The sequence below is a fragment of the Gymnogyps californianus genome, chromosome 3 (genome assembly GCF_018139145.2).
Source record: "Gymnogyps californianus isolate 813 chromosome 3, ASM1813914v2, whole genome shotgun sequence".
Classification (NCBI taxonomy): domain Eukaryota; kingdom Metazoa; phylum Chordata; class Aves; order Accipitriformes; family Cathartidae; genus Gymnogyps; species Gymnogyps californianus.
In genome coordinates this window covers 82,636,161-82,652,816 of record NC_059473.1, presented here as the reverse complement: position 1 = coordinate 82,652,816, position 16,656 = coordinate 82,636,161, and the positions used below count along the sequence as shown (strand labels likewise).

The following is a 16,656-nucleotide window of genomic DNA, read 5'->3' as shown; positions in this document are numbered from 1 at the left end:
CAATAAATACGGTCCAATGCAAGGTCCAGGAGAGTTACATTTCCAGAAAAGAGGAACAATCATTTCTATTCATTGTGTCGACAATGCACTCACGATCTGAAGGTATGTCATTTCCAAGTGGCCCCAATTTCCACCCTCAGCATGTCTGCAGGACATATAGCATCATGCTGAAAGACCTCAGCTATGTCTGGAAGAGCTAGTTCTGCCATGGTACCTACTCCATCTGAAGCCAGTCCCTCTCAATCTGTTCCCCACTCCTCGGACTTTTCTCTTTGCTCCATCATAGATGAAAATTCTGCCTGTGCCTGCTTTCACACCGTGTCCCAATCCTCCCTGCATGGCTCAAGAAGTCCAAGACTCTTTTACCCATCCACCCTTAGGCACTCCAGCTCTCCACACAGCTTCTTGCTTGCTCGGAGTGCCCTCAGTAAGCTTTCTTTTTGTCTTTCAGACAGCAGGATCCTCCTCCCAATCCTCAGACCCAGGTTCCTTCTTCACCCCGCTTTAATTTCTTTGCCAAACCATTCCTACCCCACTTTTCTCATTTTCAGCTCTCACTCCTAATCTGAAGGCCAAGTCATAGTTTCCCTCCCGCTTCCAACTTCCAGAGGTGAACCCGAATCTGTGCCTCCATCTTCTCTTCTCCTTCCTTTTTCACCTCGTTCCTTCCCCTCCACCACCGCGCCAGGGAGCTTTGCTGTCTGGCCCGTGTGCCTGCCAACAGCGAGTCTGTCAGGAAGCAGCGCAGAGCAGCCAGGAGGGGAAGATGCAGCCTGTGTGCGTCTCCGGTGGCGTTGCACTCAGTTGCTGAGGGTGCATGCATGCATTCAGAGGGGTGAGCGAATGAAGGTTTTTCAGGGAGGAGAGAACCTTCAAAGATGCCTGCTGTTGCTTTGCTGCATACATACAACCTGTTTGGTTGGGGTTTTTTTTCCAAACTCTTTTTAACTTGAGCGAATTGGCATAACAGCTATTCTTCGCACCCTGGAACTTCAATGCCATGATCTTTGTTCTCATTCCCAAAGCTCTGGGTGACAACAGAATACTTTGGCCTCGTTGATACTATCTAGCAACATTATAACCAAGATTTTTTAACTGGAAGTATCAGGCAACTATCACAAGAGGCAGCTCTCCCATTCCCACCTGTAATGACCAGGATGCATTCAGATAGGAAGCAAAAAGTGAGGTCTTCATCTCCTACCCTTAAAACCAAAGCATGCAGATTTTTAAACATATTGATTTTTTCAGCAGCCATGAATATGGACGTCTTCCAAAATAATGTATGAACACTGGATGTTGACCAGGCTTTTCTGGATGTTTACTAGATAAATATGTTGGTTTAGTGTAAAAAATGGCTCTAAGAAAAAGGAAGAAAGGAAATAATGGGAGAGGAGCACAAGAAGCCCTGCAAGAAACATATGAGGGCTGGTAGAAGCCACTAAAGCCACTGAATTGCCCTTGAGTAGTCCAGCCTAACCATGATGCACCAGCCCAAGAGGTTTGAACCAGCAATGCCAAAACTCTGGAGCAAAAGGACTAACTCAGAGACCCTTTTGGCTGCATAAAGACCTTCTCTTCTGAGAGGAGAGCGAGTTGTCGTGAAGCCATGGCAGGGGAAGCAGACTGACACAGGGTCCCCCAGGATTATCGGTGCCAAATACAAAAGCTACTGTCAGCTCAGAAAATGCTTTACTGACACGCCGAAGATAAAAATCGTGTATTGCCAACCACCCTCACCACACATCCCAAAACGTGCCATATGGCCGAAAGTACTACAACTGATTTTGCCGTTCCTCGTGTTCTGGTGTGAATTGACAATGAGTCTAACATATAAATTACATCATCTTTTAACTTTTTGTGATGTATAACATCGGACAGCTTTGTCTGGGACAATCCATCATGAACTAGTCTTGTTGACATTTTGGATTCTCTCTTCTGACCTTGTCCTTTCAGCACAGGCATAATTGTGCTTATGATAATTTTATTCCCAGTTAGGCAGTGATTTTGCACACCTTTGAGTTACAGAATAACTAAGAAGCCAGTTCTCTGTACGACTGCTGAAACGAGGCACCTTGAACCAATTTATGCTGAAGCGCAGTCCGGTGGTGTAGCAGTAAATAAAAGTGGGTAAACTCACCTCTCTCGGTGCGCATAAGTAGGTTAACTCTCTTTAGTCGTGTTTACTGTTGACTATACCACAGGTGCAATCTCAGCTGGGGGCTCCCTACTGAGGAAACACCAACCATATGTTTGCACAGCAGACAAGGGGGGGGGGGGGGGGGGGGGGGGGGGGGGGAGTGTACAACCCAGTCCTCACGATATTAAGGGTCTAGCAGGCAAAGGGGAGGGGTCCAGGCTCATTTCTGCCACCCAGCTCACGTGCAGAGAGCCTCCCATTTCAGCCAGGGAGCTCTAGGTTCAGGAATCATCACTAATTTGTCCATACTTACATACCATCATGGGGTTTGGGGGATTTTTTTAGATATGTAACACTTTAGCAATCATCTAGGGTGATGGGCAAATCTTTTTTCTTCAAGAATCAACTGTTCGGTGTCATTTTAGTGGGAATATACAATTATTATCGTACATGAATTATTTGAGCTGTTCCCTACAAAGACTGATTGCCTTTCACGGGCTGTGTGTGGGAGCGGCAGAGAAATCCTCGCTGTTGTAACTGGTGTCAGCACCCCCAGACAGTCAAGCATAGCTGCAGAAGTGCGACCATCATTTCACCTGTAGCAATGCTCGAGCCAAGGTCCCTGCCCACCCTGCTCTCGAAACAAGAGAGTGATTTAGCTTGTTTCAAACCAGTGAATTTACACGAATGTGAGAAAATGTGCTGGACTGCAAATATTTAAAATTAAACTTTGAGTTATCACTCACCACAGTAAAGAGAAAGGGACATCCCACCACATCCACGTCTGCATTTTCAGGGAAGAAACAGTTACGTCAGCTGTAGCCTCCTTTCAATATAAAACTTCTAGACTTATTAGATTATCATAACGAATAGGCTATTACACTCCCAGTCTGATAACTGGGTAACTAGACAAGTGCAGGTGTGTTTTAGTTGAAGACCACAGCTTCACAACACCACCCACTCACTTCTGCCCTCTTCAACACATTTTTCAGCCCCTTCAGTTCTGCCACTGAAGCCGATGGGAGGAGATGGAGGGACAGACATCGATTTGACCAGGGGAAAAAGTAACCTCCTACAGAAACAGTTGTAAAGCTGGAAGGAGTGGCGAACAGTGGGAGCTCTGCAGGCTGCTACAGTTTTTTGCTGCTTGCCACAATTTCTTTTGTGTTGTTTCTGGATCTGCTGCCTTTACATATGTTTTTCAACTGTTTCTGGCTGGAGGTTGTTGTTACTGGAGCATAGATGTGTTGCTGGAGATGCTATTCAAGTTCACAGACTTCTTGTGTGCTGCTAACTTCCACCGCCCTCGGCATTCTTGCCCCCTGTCAACCAGACTTTATTTGCCATCAAATTTAAAAGAAAAGGTATCGGTTATTTAAACTAAAAGGTATTTGTTATTTATCAGAAAGACTAGCTCCCTGGGGAATAGTGACTTGTTTTTAGCATTGGTCTGGCTGCGTGGCCTAGGCTTTGTACCTGAAGGCGAGGTGCTTCTGGAGCTCAGAGAGGCAGCCCAAGAACAAGACAATTTCCTCTTATCTCCTTCACAGCCTCCTCACCTACTCCATTTCTGGAAGCTGTTACTTAACATAGCATTAAACGTAATTGGTGATCAATCCAGTCCAGAAAGTGAGCGAGAGACACTAATAGACAAGACATGGATGTTTTAGACAAATGCAGAAGCTCATGGAGGAGCAGTAACATCGCAATAACAGAAACTGAGTTTCAATTGAGTTGAAAAAGCAATTATCTGGTACTATGGAATGAAGTGAGAACAAGGTAACATTTTATGATGTGCACGGTTCCTCTTTTTCACAGCTTTCTCGAGGTGGGGAGGGGGTTGCCGTGACCTTTGCATTTAACCGTGAGGCCACCAAAGGCCACCCCAGCTCTGCTGCGCTCCTCCTCTCCCAAAACGGCCTCTGGATAGCAAACGCTTGGTTTAATCCCGGCTTCCTCGGACCTTTCTTCGGCAGCTTTCCTGGAGGCACGGCACAAACGGAGAGCCGAGGAAGGACCGTCGAGGTGCCACCAGCATCCTCCCACCAGGCCGGGGATGCTGCCGGGAGGACGGGGCCACCGGGGCCGGCAGCCCCTGGCATCCTCTGCCCCGCGGGTGCGCACCCACGCATCCCCTCCCACGCTCCCGCCTTTTTTTTTCTTTTCTTTTTTTTTTTTTTTTAAATTTATTTTTCCCCTGCAGAAGTCGAGGTTAAAACCCTGAAACCCGAAGCCCTGAAACCGAGCTGCTTGGCCTCGCCGGTGGCACGGCCCTGCCACTCCCACCCGTGTCCGCTCCGTGGCCCGGGCGCCGTCGGGATGGCGGGGGGTGGGGGGAGGGGGCTCGGGCGAGCGCAAGCAGCAGGCGACGGCCTGGGGTGACCGTGCCCCGTGGGTTATGCGTGGGTAACCGCGGAGCTGGAGGAGTGAAGGAGCAGGGGAGGGGGGGGTTTCTCAGCGATTTCCTCACGGGCAGGAAAAGGCAGAAACTCGCGTGTCTGCGTGGGGGAGGGAGGAGGAACCGCTGAGGTTTTGTTCTTGAGAGAAGCAATTAAATACAAATTAGTTTCCCTCATGTGGAGGGAAGATAGCCCTGTCTCTCCGTCCCTACCCCTTCGGGGCGGCCGGCGGGGGCAGCCCGTGGGCCAGCGTGGGTGCCCGGGTCCCGCCTCAGAGCAGCCCCGGGCGGCGGGCGAGGAGCTCCCGCATCCCCATCCGCACCCGCGCACCCTCCGCGCAATCCCGCCCCGACCGGCCTCGCCGCCACGTCCGGGGCGGTGGATGAGAGAAATTCAAGTTAAAGGACAGGTTGACCCGGAGCTGCTCCCCGGTCCCGCTTCCAGCCCCCGGTGAGCCCCGGGGGCCGGGAGGAGAGGGACGGGGCCGGGAGCGCTCCGTGAGGCCGGCGGGGGCCGGCGACCGAACAAGTCTGGTCTCTCCAGTCTGCATTTTAATCCTGAAATCTGGAAATGGAAATTGTTTGATGTATGAGGAGACGTTATCTAATTAGGGCGTAAGAAATTTAATCTTTCCAGCAGGCAGGTCATATAATTAATGTTAATTTAACGCTCAAATTCTCAGTCATTAATTTTTATTCTCTTAAATGTAGTTTGGCAGGGCCCCCTGATCCATGGCAATGGATTTTACTGAATGTAAGAGCACACTTGGTCTTTGGAGTGAATTACTGCAGCCCTTCCTATCCCAATAACAAGATCACATCATGTATGCATTATTAAGCCATGTAATTGAATGGTCCATAGTTTGCATATCAGACTATTAAAGTAATGTGTTTTGCTTTTCTTCCAACACGTAATGTTAAAGCCTTTGCGAATATTTGGTGATTCTGATAATTATCACCAAATTACTACAAATGTTCTCTTCATTAACGTGATTTCTTTCAAGCATTTTTAAAAAATGTGAATAATGCATTAAGTGGTGGCTTGTAAAGTGTTTTTTAAATAAAACTTGTCAACTACAATTCGAAAATGAGATAAAAAAAAGAGAGAGAGAAAATTAACAGTCGCACGGGAAGAGAACAATTCTCCTATAAGACTGGAAAAGACGACTTGCCTTTTTTCCCTATTTCAGATAAGTGACTGTACACCTTTAAAGTTTCACTTCATCGGGAGCAAAAGTGCATGCAATCTAAAGAACTGTCGATTGCAGATGATACAGAACAGATGGAGGAACAAAGTTGGAGCTTTTCCCTTTACAGGGAATAGATGGGGACACAGGCAGGCAGACAGACAGAGAGATTGATTTGAAAAGATACTGACCTCTCTCCTTCAGCTGCAATTTAACTTGTCCTGGAAAAAAAACCCAAGTGAAATCTGCCTCCTCCCCTGCCTGCCTCCTGCCTCCCCCCGCCCCAAGTTCGCACTGTCATCTGAACAAACTGCTGCGCCGATCTCAGAAGGTGAATAATTCTCAATTAACTAAGTAACTAACTTTCTTCTTGCCATCTTGAGTCACTCACTTAACTAAATCTTAAGCCTTCGAGACCCTTCATTATTGCCTTCCCCCGCCACACTATTTTCAAAGTTCAATAGCAAGGCAACAAAAAACACTGCTGCAAAATAAGAGTCTCTTAAAATTAAAGAGCTGTTCGTTTGCATCGGAAGAAGTTATTCCTCCCCCCCTTTAAATTATTTAGGCACCAAAAAAAAAAACCAACCCGACAAAACAACCCACAAAACCCCACGCAGCTCGTGTCGGGATCAGTGTCACGGATGCTCTGCAGGGTGCGAAGCCACTGTGACCAAGTGAGTAGGCGCTGGATCAGGTGTGGTGTTGGGCTGTGTGACTCGGGGCATCCCGCAGCGCTAGGCGCTTGCTGCTCTGCAGCCAGAAGCGCTCGGATCCCGCCGGGCCGACCCCGCTGCTCCCCGCGGGCGGCCGGCGGAGGATGCGCGGCGGCGGGCGCCGTGCGGAGCGGTGCGGAGCGCACGGCCGCTCCGCGGAGCCGGGGCCAGGGCCGGGGCCGGGACCGGGACCGCCGAGGCTCCTCGCCCCGCCGCGCCCCGCCGGGAGCCCGGGACGACCCGCGGCGCGCTCTTATTTTGGTTGGGAGAGGGCAGCGCTGCCGGCTGGAGCCGGGAGAGCGGAGGGAGGCGAACTGTGCCCCTCTGTTTGGTTTAGGGTTGGGTGTTTTTTTCTTTCCCTTTCCCTCCTCTCTCTCTCCCCTTCCCTCCTCACTATAGCAACCAACGCCAGCCTGACAAAAATGCACCCTCTGTGGACAATGGCCCAGCCTTCCTGCTCGCCTCGCTCCTCTTCTTCCTCGCCGAGCGAAAGAAAGTTTCCAGCCCCCCCCCTCCCCCCTTCTCGCCTCTCCCCCCCCCGGGGGCAGGCCCCTGCGCAAATCCCGGCGCGGGGCGACCGGGCCGCGCTCAGCCCCGCCGAGACCGGGCCGACCCCCACGAGGGACCCGGGGGGGCACACAGGTCGCCCCCCAGCCGAGGCCCCCGCTTCCCCCAGCCTCCCTGCCAGCGGGACGGGCGAATTCTGCCCTGTCGGGGGGGGGGGGGGAGGGCTGCTCCCTTGGGCTGCAAGGGTTTGGAGGGGGGGTGATGCGGGGGGGTGGGGGGGGCTGGCAGGACGCCCCTGGGCCGCCCCCAGCCCCGTGTCCGTGTGCGGTGCGGCCCTGCGCGGCGGGAGCCGGAGCGGTGCCGCCCGCAGCCCCGGCGGTGCTCAGCCCCCGGCCGGCTCCCGGTTCCCGGGCTCGCCTCTTTGGTGGCGAAAAATAGCATCCCCAGCCTGGAACGGCTTCTGCTTTGCACCGCGAGTGACGGAGCGGGGCAGTGGCGGCCGAGAGCCCTCTGAGAAGGCGCTTCGGGAGAGGAGCGGGAGTTGTGCCCAGAAGTGCCCCGAAAGCTGGAAGTGGGGAGGGAGGATCATGTCCCCCGGTGAAGCAGGGACACGATTTATCTGAGCTCTTCCCGGGGTGTCTGCTTGTCTCCATCAGGCGTGATCACTGAACGAAACAAACAAAAAAGCAACTGTTAGATTTGTCAGAGAAGGCTGGACACTTTTCTCTCTCTCTTCCTTCCACCCCCACCCCCCTTTTATTTTGTTTTTAATCTGTTGCTGTGCTTCGTCCTGCACAATTCTCCGGACAGCGCAGGCTTTGGCAAGTCCCGGCTGAAACCGCTTTCCCGTGCCGGAGAGGCTGGATCGCCTCCCCTTTCCTACCAATTCACCTGCTTTTCACGCCAGAAGAAACGCCCTTCCAGCTCCATCGCGGGGCGGTCATTTCCCAGCCAGGCTTTTGAACACTAAATTGCAAACTCCGCAGCACCAATCGCATCTGGGTCTGTCTCCGAGAATTCAATAAACAAGCTGTATTAACTCCAACCAGAATTTATCTCGTAGACTGATGGAATTTGTCTTTTTTTTTTTTTTTTTTTTTTTTGCTGCTGCTTTTGCTTCTTTTCCCCCCAAGGCCTGATATTCACCACTCAAAATTTAGCAGCCTGCCTTTGATAAATTACTCAAAGTAATCCCTGCAACAGCTAAGTCTGACTGGTTGACGTTGTGTTAGAAGTCTTCATAGCGGTATCTGTCTATAAAATATTCACTTGCGGACTACAAAGGGTGGATCATTTTTAATGACAAGATTCAGAACTGGAGGATGAAGGGAAAAGATTAATATCCGTGAATTCAAATAACTTAATTTCAAATACTGAACTTAGAACATTATATCCGACTAGTTTAAACAGTGATGCAGATAAAATAGCAGAGTCTCAGATGAATGAAGTGGCCGGAAGAATAGAGTTGCGGGGAATGCTGGAAATGAACATTAATACAAACTTTACAGGAACTTTTTTTTTTAATTCTACACTTTTCTATCTTCTGGGATAATCAGTATTCTAGCAGGGCAAAAATGTATATGATATTACACCTATGTGTGTGTGTGTATCTATATATGCAGGGAGAGAGATTTTCTTTCCTCTAGAGATAGGTGGAGAAATCTATTTAGACGGCGGATTTTAATTTCAATGGGTAATGTGAGCTTGTGCAATCAAAGTTATCAATTTCTGTCCTTTTTGTTTAGATTTCTTAGTTAAATGTGTTTGTTACATCTACCCCGAGGAGAACCAACTTGAAAGTGTAGCTTTTGAGTCATCTTATAAATACATCCCTGAGGCTGCGGTTCTTGCAGCTTTAAGCAGTTTTCATTTAAGCAGCCAGCTGCCTCTTTGTGTAGATTGGATTTTTTTAAAGCAATCACTTGTGAAGCCCTGGCCTCAGTTTTGTCTCTCCGCAGGCCCTTAAAGTTGAAGTTTCATTCATGTCTTGGGTCTCTCCACCGAATCAGACTCCTTGGAGCAACACTGGAAAGAGCCACACGAAAGTGCAGGCTTGAATACCTCATAGAGAAAGGTTAAAAAGGAAGCAGAGATCAAAACAATCCCATCTCACAAAAGGTGCATTAAATGCGCCCCAGCAATAAGCACAAATCTTCCAAGTTGGCCTTTAAAGGGAGCACCAGGAGCCTCACGTTTATTGCACCCGGCAATTCTCTGAGCAACTCGCCGCGTCTTTGCACTCCTGGCGCATTTCCTCCTAAAACAACATCTAATGGGAAGATAATAGAGACGCAGAAAGGAGGCGCGGGGTTCCCCACCCCCACCCCCCCCCGTCCTTTCCTTTTAGCTGCGTGAGTCTATCTCAAGGCTTTGAGACCAGAGTTCAAAATAAGCTTTTCACCTCTATATATTATCCACCCTACAAACGCACGCACCCAAACGCAGGCAAGAGCGTGTGTTTGAAGAGCGCTCCCCCAGCCCCCAGAGCCGGGGAGGCTGATGAGCAGTGGCTGGGAGCCGAGGCTCGCTAGGAACGAGCCGTGCTCCTGTTTTGCTGCTGGAAATGCAGCTTTCTCTCCGGCTTGCACGGAGTTGAAACGCCAAGGGAGCGCAACATCTCGCAAGCCGGAGCCCGCCGCAGCAGCCCGAGGCGGGTGGCGGGCAGGGGACCCCCGGGAGAGGGGGTGGCCGGGCGTGGGGCGGCCGGAGGGCTCCCGGAGCCCGCCAGCGTCCCTCTGCATGCACCTGATGTGTATGCAGCACCTCGCCTCCCAGCCAGGAGAGAGCTCCAGTTAAGTGGCGCTCTATGTATTTTATAGCGAATATTCTCGAGTAGCTGCACTGCAATGAAGGAGATATCAAGGAGGCCTGTCAGTTCAAAGCTTTTGGGGTTGTTTGAAAATCTTCTTCACGTCAAAGTAAGCAGCCCTAGTATTTGAACAGCTGCTTTGAACAGTGAAAAGGGCTGAGCTGAATCAAAACACTGCAGTGTCTGCCCAAGACACCGCATCACCTTCAACCTGCTTTTATACGAGCAGAGAAAAGGAAAGAAAGGCTGGTGAGACCTCTAATCCCGCGGGGTCAGCTCCGCCAGAAAGGGGCCACATGACTGTCTCTTTCACATCCCGAGCGCCTCGGACCCGAGCGGCGGCCGGAGCCGGAGCCGGAGCCGGAGCCGGAGCCCGAGCCCGCGGCGGGCAGCGGCGCGGCGGCGCGGCGCGGCGGTCGGGCGCTCGCTCCCCGCTCCCCGGCGCTCCCCTCCACGGGGGGAGACGGGAGCGAAGGATGCTTAAGGAGCGGTATTAATGACAGGGCTAACAATGATGGGGAGGACGAGGAGGTGGAGTCTGCGGCGGCTCTGAATGCACCGGCCGCGCTCCTCGCTGCTCCCAGCTGCGACTCCATAGGCGTGCGCTCAGCCGGGGAGGGGCAGGAGGGACGGCAAGGGGCTTTGCTGCGGGGCTCGGGTTTTGTCCGCCTCCTAATGCCGTGTTGCTACTTCGGTAATTGTGTGATTACCGTTAGCCTTTGAGATCTGCCGCTGGGGCGGCAGGGGTAAGAGGCAGGCAGGACGGTGACCGCAGGCATCACCTGCCAGGCGGCCGGGCAGGACAGAGGGCCGGGGAGGCGGGGGGGGAGAGATGCACGACCGGGGCAGGGCTGGAGGGGTTTCCCCCCCAAAAAAAAGTGATGGCTGGAGCTCGCTGACACCCGCGCCCCGTCTCCTCGTCGTGGCGAGCCGCGGGGAGCGCGGGGCTGCCGGCACCCCACGGGGACCGGCTGTCCGTGGGACGCGCGCACGCCGTGGGGCCGAGGCACAAGGGAGTTCCCTGGGACGGCTGCCGGCGTAGGTCCGTGCTGGCCGAGCACCGCACGCTGGAGGCGCCCGCGTGAAAATCTAGCCCCGATAACGACGCGTGGTGCGGCCCCTCGTGTCGCGTCCACGCATGAACTTTTGGCAGCGGACCTGGAGGCGGGCTGGCGGGAAAGCCGCTCCCGGCAGAGCCTCGGCGGCCCCGGGAGCGGGGCGGGAGGGCTGGCCCGGGCGCCGGGAGCAGGGCGGCTCTCCCAGGAGGGTCCCCGCGATGCTGTGGCGGAAGCCTGCTGCGGACTTGCCCTGTTGTTTTGTTTCAACTCACTGGTCTACACCTAATTGGGAGGAGAGACACGAGAAAATGAGCATCAAATTATAAAATTCCTGGGTGCCCAGTTGTTTCCACACGGGAAACAAAAGGCAGAGCTTCACTTCAGAGGCACTGACTTCCCTCCCCGCGACACTCTCGCAGAACAGGCAGTATTGTTCTTCCCTTCGCCTACACCTCGAAGAAAGGGGGGAAAAAAACCCTTAGGAAGAATCTCCACTCTTTCATGGACAAAGTTTGTTTCCCCCCCACTCCTCCTCCTCCTCCTCCTCCTCCCTCCCTCCTTCCCCTTGCCTCCCTCCCTCCCTCCCTCCCCACCCCCCGGCAGAAGGAGCTCTTGATACGCCGCTAAACTAACGAAACGAGGTAACTCCTGCTGCGCCCCTTGTCTCAGGGCACTGGATATCCTGTTTATGCTGCTTCTGTGTATATGTTTATGTGCAGGAGCCCATCCCCCCGCTCCTCCACACCCCCACGCAGAGGAATATTTCCAGGCAAGGCGCCTTTCCAGCGCTCACGTTAAATACGATGATTTATAAACAACTCGCAGAAGAAAGCTGTTTCTTGTTAGTAGCAATAAATTCCCCGGTACGCCCTATTGTATTATTTCGATGAAGATAGCGGGAGCCTGCGACGCGCACCTACCCCCGTGAGCAGTTTATTTTCGAGACAAAGCTATGGCTTCCAGCTCAAAAAATGGGCAGCGAACTCTTTTCGCGGCGGCCAGCCCGGGCGCTGCTCATTCCTAGGAAATCCGGATCCAGTTCCAGGGTCTCCTTCCTTCCTGTCCGGGCCGCAACTTGGGTTTTTTCCCCTCTCTCTCTTTTTTCTATTTTTTTTTTTTTCCCTTTCTCCATCCCTTCCTTCCCCCCCCCGCCCCCAAAATCTTCCGTATGGGTGCAGAGCCGCCACGGCCGCTGAGTGGGGCCCGCAGGCACCCCGTCCCCCGGGGACGGGACAAGTGGAACAACGCCACCTTCGCAGTGCCGAGGTGCGAAGCCCCGACATCCCCGGCGGAGCGGTGTGCTCCGGGGAGCACCGGGTTGCCTGGGGGCCGGCGAGGCCGGCGGGCAGGGAGGGGGCGGCCCGCTCCCCGCCCCCGGGGGCGCGGCGCTCCCCGGCCCCGCCGGCGGGGCCGGCTGCGGGGCGGCGCTGCGTGCGCTCGGCCCGGCTGAGAAAGTTGGGGGCGGGCGGACGGACGGGCGGGCGTCCCCCGCCCCGCAGCACCCGCCCCGGGGGCAGCACGGCCGGGCTCCGCGCAGAGACCCGCGGCGGGGCGCGGGGCCCCGGCAGGGCGCGAGCAACAGGAGCCGGCGGGCGGAGCGGCGGCGGCAGCCTCCCGCCGGCGGTGCGGTGCGGTGCGGCGGGGCGGGGCGCGGCGGGGCGGGGCCGGCGGCGGAGCGCCCCCCCCCCTCCCCTCCCGCCGCCGCCCCCCGCCCCGCGGCCGCCGCTCCCCCGCGCCCCGTTCCCCCTCGGAGTTGGGTTCCAGAGGGCGGTCGGGGGCGGGGCGGGGGGCGGGGCGGCGGCGTCGGGGCGCGCCAATGGTGGGCGGCGGCGGCGGCGGTCGCCAGGGGCGCCCGCGTCCGTCAGGGCGCGGGGAGCCAATGGTGTGCGGCGGCGGGGCGGGGCGGCCGCGCGTGCCTTCGCAGTGGGCCCCGCCGCGCGGGCCGGGGGGGCGCGGGCGCCGCGCGGCGCCCGAGGCGAAAAAGTAGCTGTCAAATGCGCGGCGCCTTTAACCGGCGCGATCAGTGCGGCTCGGCGAGTCATGGCGACCGCAGCCTCCAACCACTACAGCCTGCTCGCCTCCGGCTCCCCCATGGTGCACGCCGAGCCGCCCGGCGGCATGCAGCCCGGCGGCGGCTACCGCGACGCCGGCGCCCTGGTGCAGGCGGACTACGCGCTGCAGAGCAACGGGCACCCGCTGAGCCACGCTCACCAGTGGATCGCGGCGCTGTCCCACGGCGGCCCCGGCGGCGGCGGCGGCGGCGGCGGCGGCGGCGGGGCGGCGGCGGCGGCGGCGAGGCGCCCTGGTCGGCGGGCGGGCTGGGCCAGCCCGACATCAAGCCGGCGGTGGTGCAGGCGGGCGGGCGCGGCGACGAGCTGCCGCCGCCGCCGCCGCCGCAGCACCCGCCGCCGGGGCGGGCGCCGCACCTGGTGCACCACGGCGGCGGCGGCGGGCACCACGCGGCGGCGGCGGCGGCGGCGGCGGCGGCGGCGTGGCGGGCGGGCGGCGCGGCGCACCTGCCGCCCGGCATGGCCGCGGCCAACGGCGCGCAGGCGGGGCTGCTCTACTCCCAGCCGCCCGGCTTCACCGTCAACGGCATGCTGGGCGCCGCGCAGCCGGCGCTGCACCACCACGGCCTGCGCGACGCCCACGAGGAGCCGCCGCCGGGGCCGCCCGGGCCGCCGCACCACGGCCCCGAGCACCCGCCGCCGCCCCACGGCCCCCACCCCGGGGCGGCCGGGCCGGCGCCCGCCGCCGCCGCCGCGCCCCCCGGGCCGCCGCCGCACCACGACCCGCACTCGGACGAGGACACGCCGACCTCGGACGACCTGGAGCAGTTCGCCAAGCAGTTCAAGCAGCGGCGCATCAAACTGGGATTTACCCAAGCGGACGTGGGGCTGGCGCTGGGCACCCTCTACGGCAACGTCTTCTCGCAGACCACCATCTGCCGCTTCGAGGCCCTGCAGCTCAGCTTCAAGAACATGTGCAAGCTGAAGCCTTTGTTGAACAAGTGGTTGGAGGAGGCGGACTCCTCCTCGGGCAGCCCCACCAGCATAGACAAGATCGCGGCGCAGGGCCGCAAGCGGAAAAAGCGCACCTCCATCGAGGTGAGCGTCAAGGGCGCGCTGGAGAGCCACTTCCTCAAGTGCCCCAAGCCCTCCGCCCAGGAGATCACCTCGCTCGCGGACAGCCTACAGCTGGAGAAGGAGGTGGTGAGAGTGTGGTTTTGTAACAGGAGACAGAAAGAGAAGCGCATGACTCCCCCGGGAGGGACGCTGCCGGGCGCCGAGGACGTGTACGGGGCCAGCAGGGACACGCCGCCGCACCACGGGGTGCAGACCCCCGTGCAGTGAACTCGCGGCGGGGGCGCCCGGCCCCTCCTCCTCCTCCTCCTCCTCTCCTCCTCCTCCTCTCCTCCTCCTCTCCTCCTTCCCCCAACTTTTGATTGTCCTCCTTTTTTTTTTTCTGTTTTTCTTTTTTTTATTATTATTATTTTCTCCTATCTTTAAAAAAAAAGACAAAAAACAAAAAAAACAAACAAAAAAAACCCGCGCAAAAAAAAAAAAAGAAAACAAAACAAAAAGCGGGCGAGCGCGAATCACAGCAGACGAGAGAGACAAAGCACCTGCACCGGACTGTCCCTTAGACGGTAGCAGGTGCGATGCTGTATTTTGACCTTTCCAGGCGAGTGCCCGTGCACCGGAGTGGAGTGAGTACCGCGCACAGGCAGGCAGGCAGGCAGGCACCGGCAGGGCAGGGGCAGGCACCGGCAGGGCAGGCGCAGGGCGAAGCGGTTCGCACAAAACTCCCTTGCTCGCTAGCGAAAAAATACGGCGCTGCCCGGCCGGGGAGGGGGCGGGGGGGGGGGGGGGGGGGGCGCGCAGCCACCTCGGGTCCCCTCCGCAGCCCCCTCCCGCCACACAAAGGCAGATTGCATTGTGGAATGTCGCTTGGTGTTGGCACATGCTGCTGTGTTTATTTTCTGTGGATCCCCTGTAGGAATATATGAAAAAAAAAAAAAAAGAAGAGAAAGGAAAAGCTATCCCTTTTGATGTAGACAGTATTTAACCGTACCAATTTGCACTGCAAGAAAATCGAAGTTTACATAAACAAATTTTTTTTCTTTTTTTTTTTTCCCTTCCTTTCCGACCTTAATTTTGCAAATGACTTGCATTTTCCACGGTGAGCGTTAGTCAACCAGTGACCGGTCTACAATATGTTACTGTGTTTTAGCCTTTGCTTTATGTGTATATGTGAACTTTTGTTATAAACAAGTCTTCTTAAATATGTGTAACGCTTATTTTCTCCTTTTACCGTAGCAAAAAGAATGCGTATATCTGTATGTATGTATACATATGCATGCGTGCATAGACGTACATACATACACATATATATAATCTCTATATATTCACATATATATATGCACCGCCAGCTTCCATTCTCCAGAGACGTGACTCTCGTAATTGCTTAATATACGCCTTCAACGGCAAGAGTCGAGTTTGGAGAAGGGAGAATAATGCAAATCGACAAAGTAAACTTCATTTTCAGGCAGTGTGTCCGGGGGCCGAGGCGCAGCCAGAGGGGGAGGAAAAAAAATATATGCAGCCCTTCCAGATTGTGTCAGTGCGGGCGAGCAAGGCCCGGTGTGGGAAAGGCGGAGACGAAACAACACGTTTCCAGAGTTTTCCCGGAGAAAGTGGCACTTCCTTGAGAGGGAAAGGGGATTATTTAGCTTCACCCCCACCCCTCCCAGCCCCCTTCCCTTCCCCTCCTCCCCCCCGAGGCTCCCCGTGCGTGCCTTTGGCATCCCCGGTCCCACTGCCCGGGCAGCCCGGGCCGATGTCAGCCCCCAAACTTTCTTTCATTGAGCAGTTTCGCATCAAGGCAGAGCCAGGGAGAGCCCGAGGAGCTGCTGGGCCCGGGGGGGTGGTGGTGGGGGTGCCCGGGTGCTTACACCTGCGTGTAAACACACGCTGCCCCCTCCTCTCCGCAGAGACCGTGTGCGTTTCTTTTTCGCTTTTACTTTTCGTATTTATTTTTTTTTTTCTATTCGTATCTAGCCCCCCCCCCTCCTCCTCGCCCCCGTCCTTTGGTCAGATTGCGGTATAATTTATTGAAGGAAAGGATCAGTTTTAACTTGGGCAGCCTTGTGTCTTTCACTGGGGAATGAAATGAAGTGGGAAAAAAAAAAATGCCATTTTTCAATCCGTCTTTTTTCCCCCCTTCGTTAATAGTTTTAAAGTGCATTTCGTGACATTATCATGATGGGAAACGGTTAACTTTCAAAAAAAAAAAGAGAAAAACCCACGGGGACAAAAAAAAAAGAAAAAAAAAGAAAAACAAAAAGCTCTAAAGGGAAGCAGAGGAGCGGGACCTCGGAGCAGCGCATGTATGTGCGTGTGTCTGCGTGCGTGTGTTTGTGTACTTATGCACACACACAGCTATGCATATACATTAGAGGAACTTTAAACTATGATAGTTATAAATTCATAAAGGGATCATTTAGTCAGCACAAACGGGTGCTATAGAGACAAAGCATTTTTATAATCTAAAAGTTTACTTAGTTGAGTGTTGGACAATTATGGAGAAAAAACAGTGAAGCATTCTCTCGCAGAACTCTCCTATAAATATTGCAGTCAGTAGCTAAGGCTTTAGAGTATGTTTCTCATTGTCTTCTAAAGCGCCTGTGACATTGGGTTTTCTTTCCTTCTTTCTTTCTCTCTCCCTTTCTTTCTTTCTTTCTTTCTCTCTTTCTTTCTTCTTGGTAAGACAGATGATGATTTCTAAGAGGCACATGCATTAGCCTTTTTCCTAGTTTTCCAACAATTGTTACAAAGATACGGG

The 16,656-nt window shown here is 55.0% G+C and overlaps 1 protein-coding gene across 1 annotated transcript; it reads left to right on the top strand.

The window, feature by feature from the left end:
• The first annotated feature begins 12,852 nt into the window (after positions 1-12,852).
• On the top strand, positions 12,853-14,165 carry POU3F2 (POU class 3 homeobox 2). The gene is given in 2 exon segments (XM_050893087.1): positions 12,853-13,084; positions 13,087-14,165. Coding segments are annotated over 2 exon segments (1,311 nt in total).
• The last annotated feature ends 2,491 nt before the right edge of the window (positions 14,166-16,656 follow it).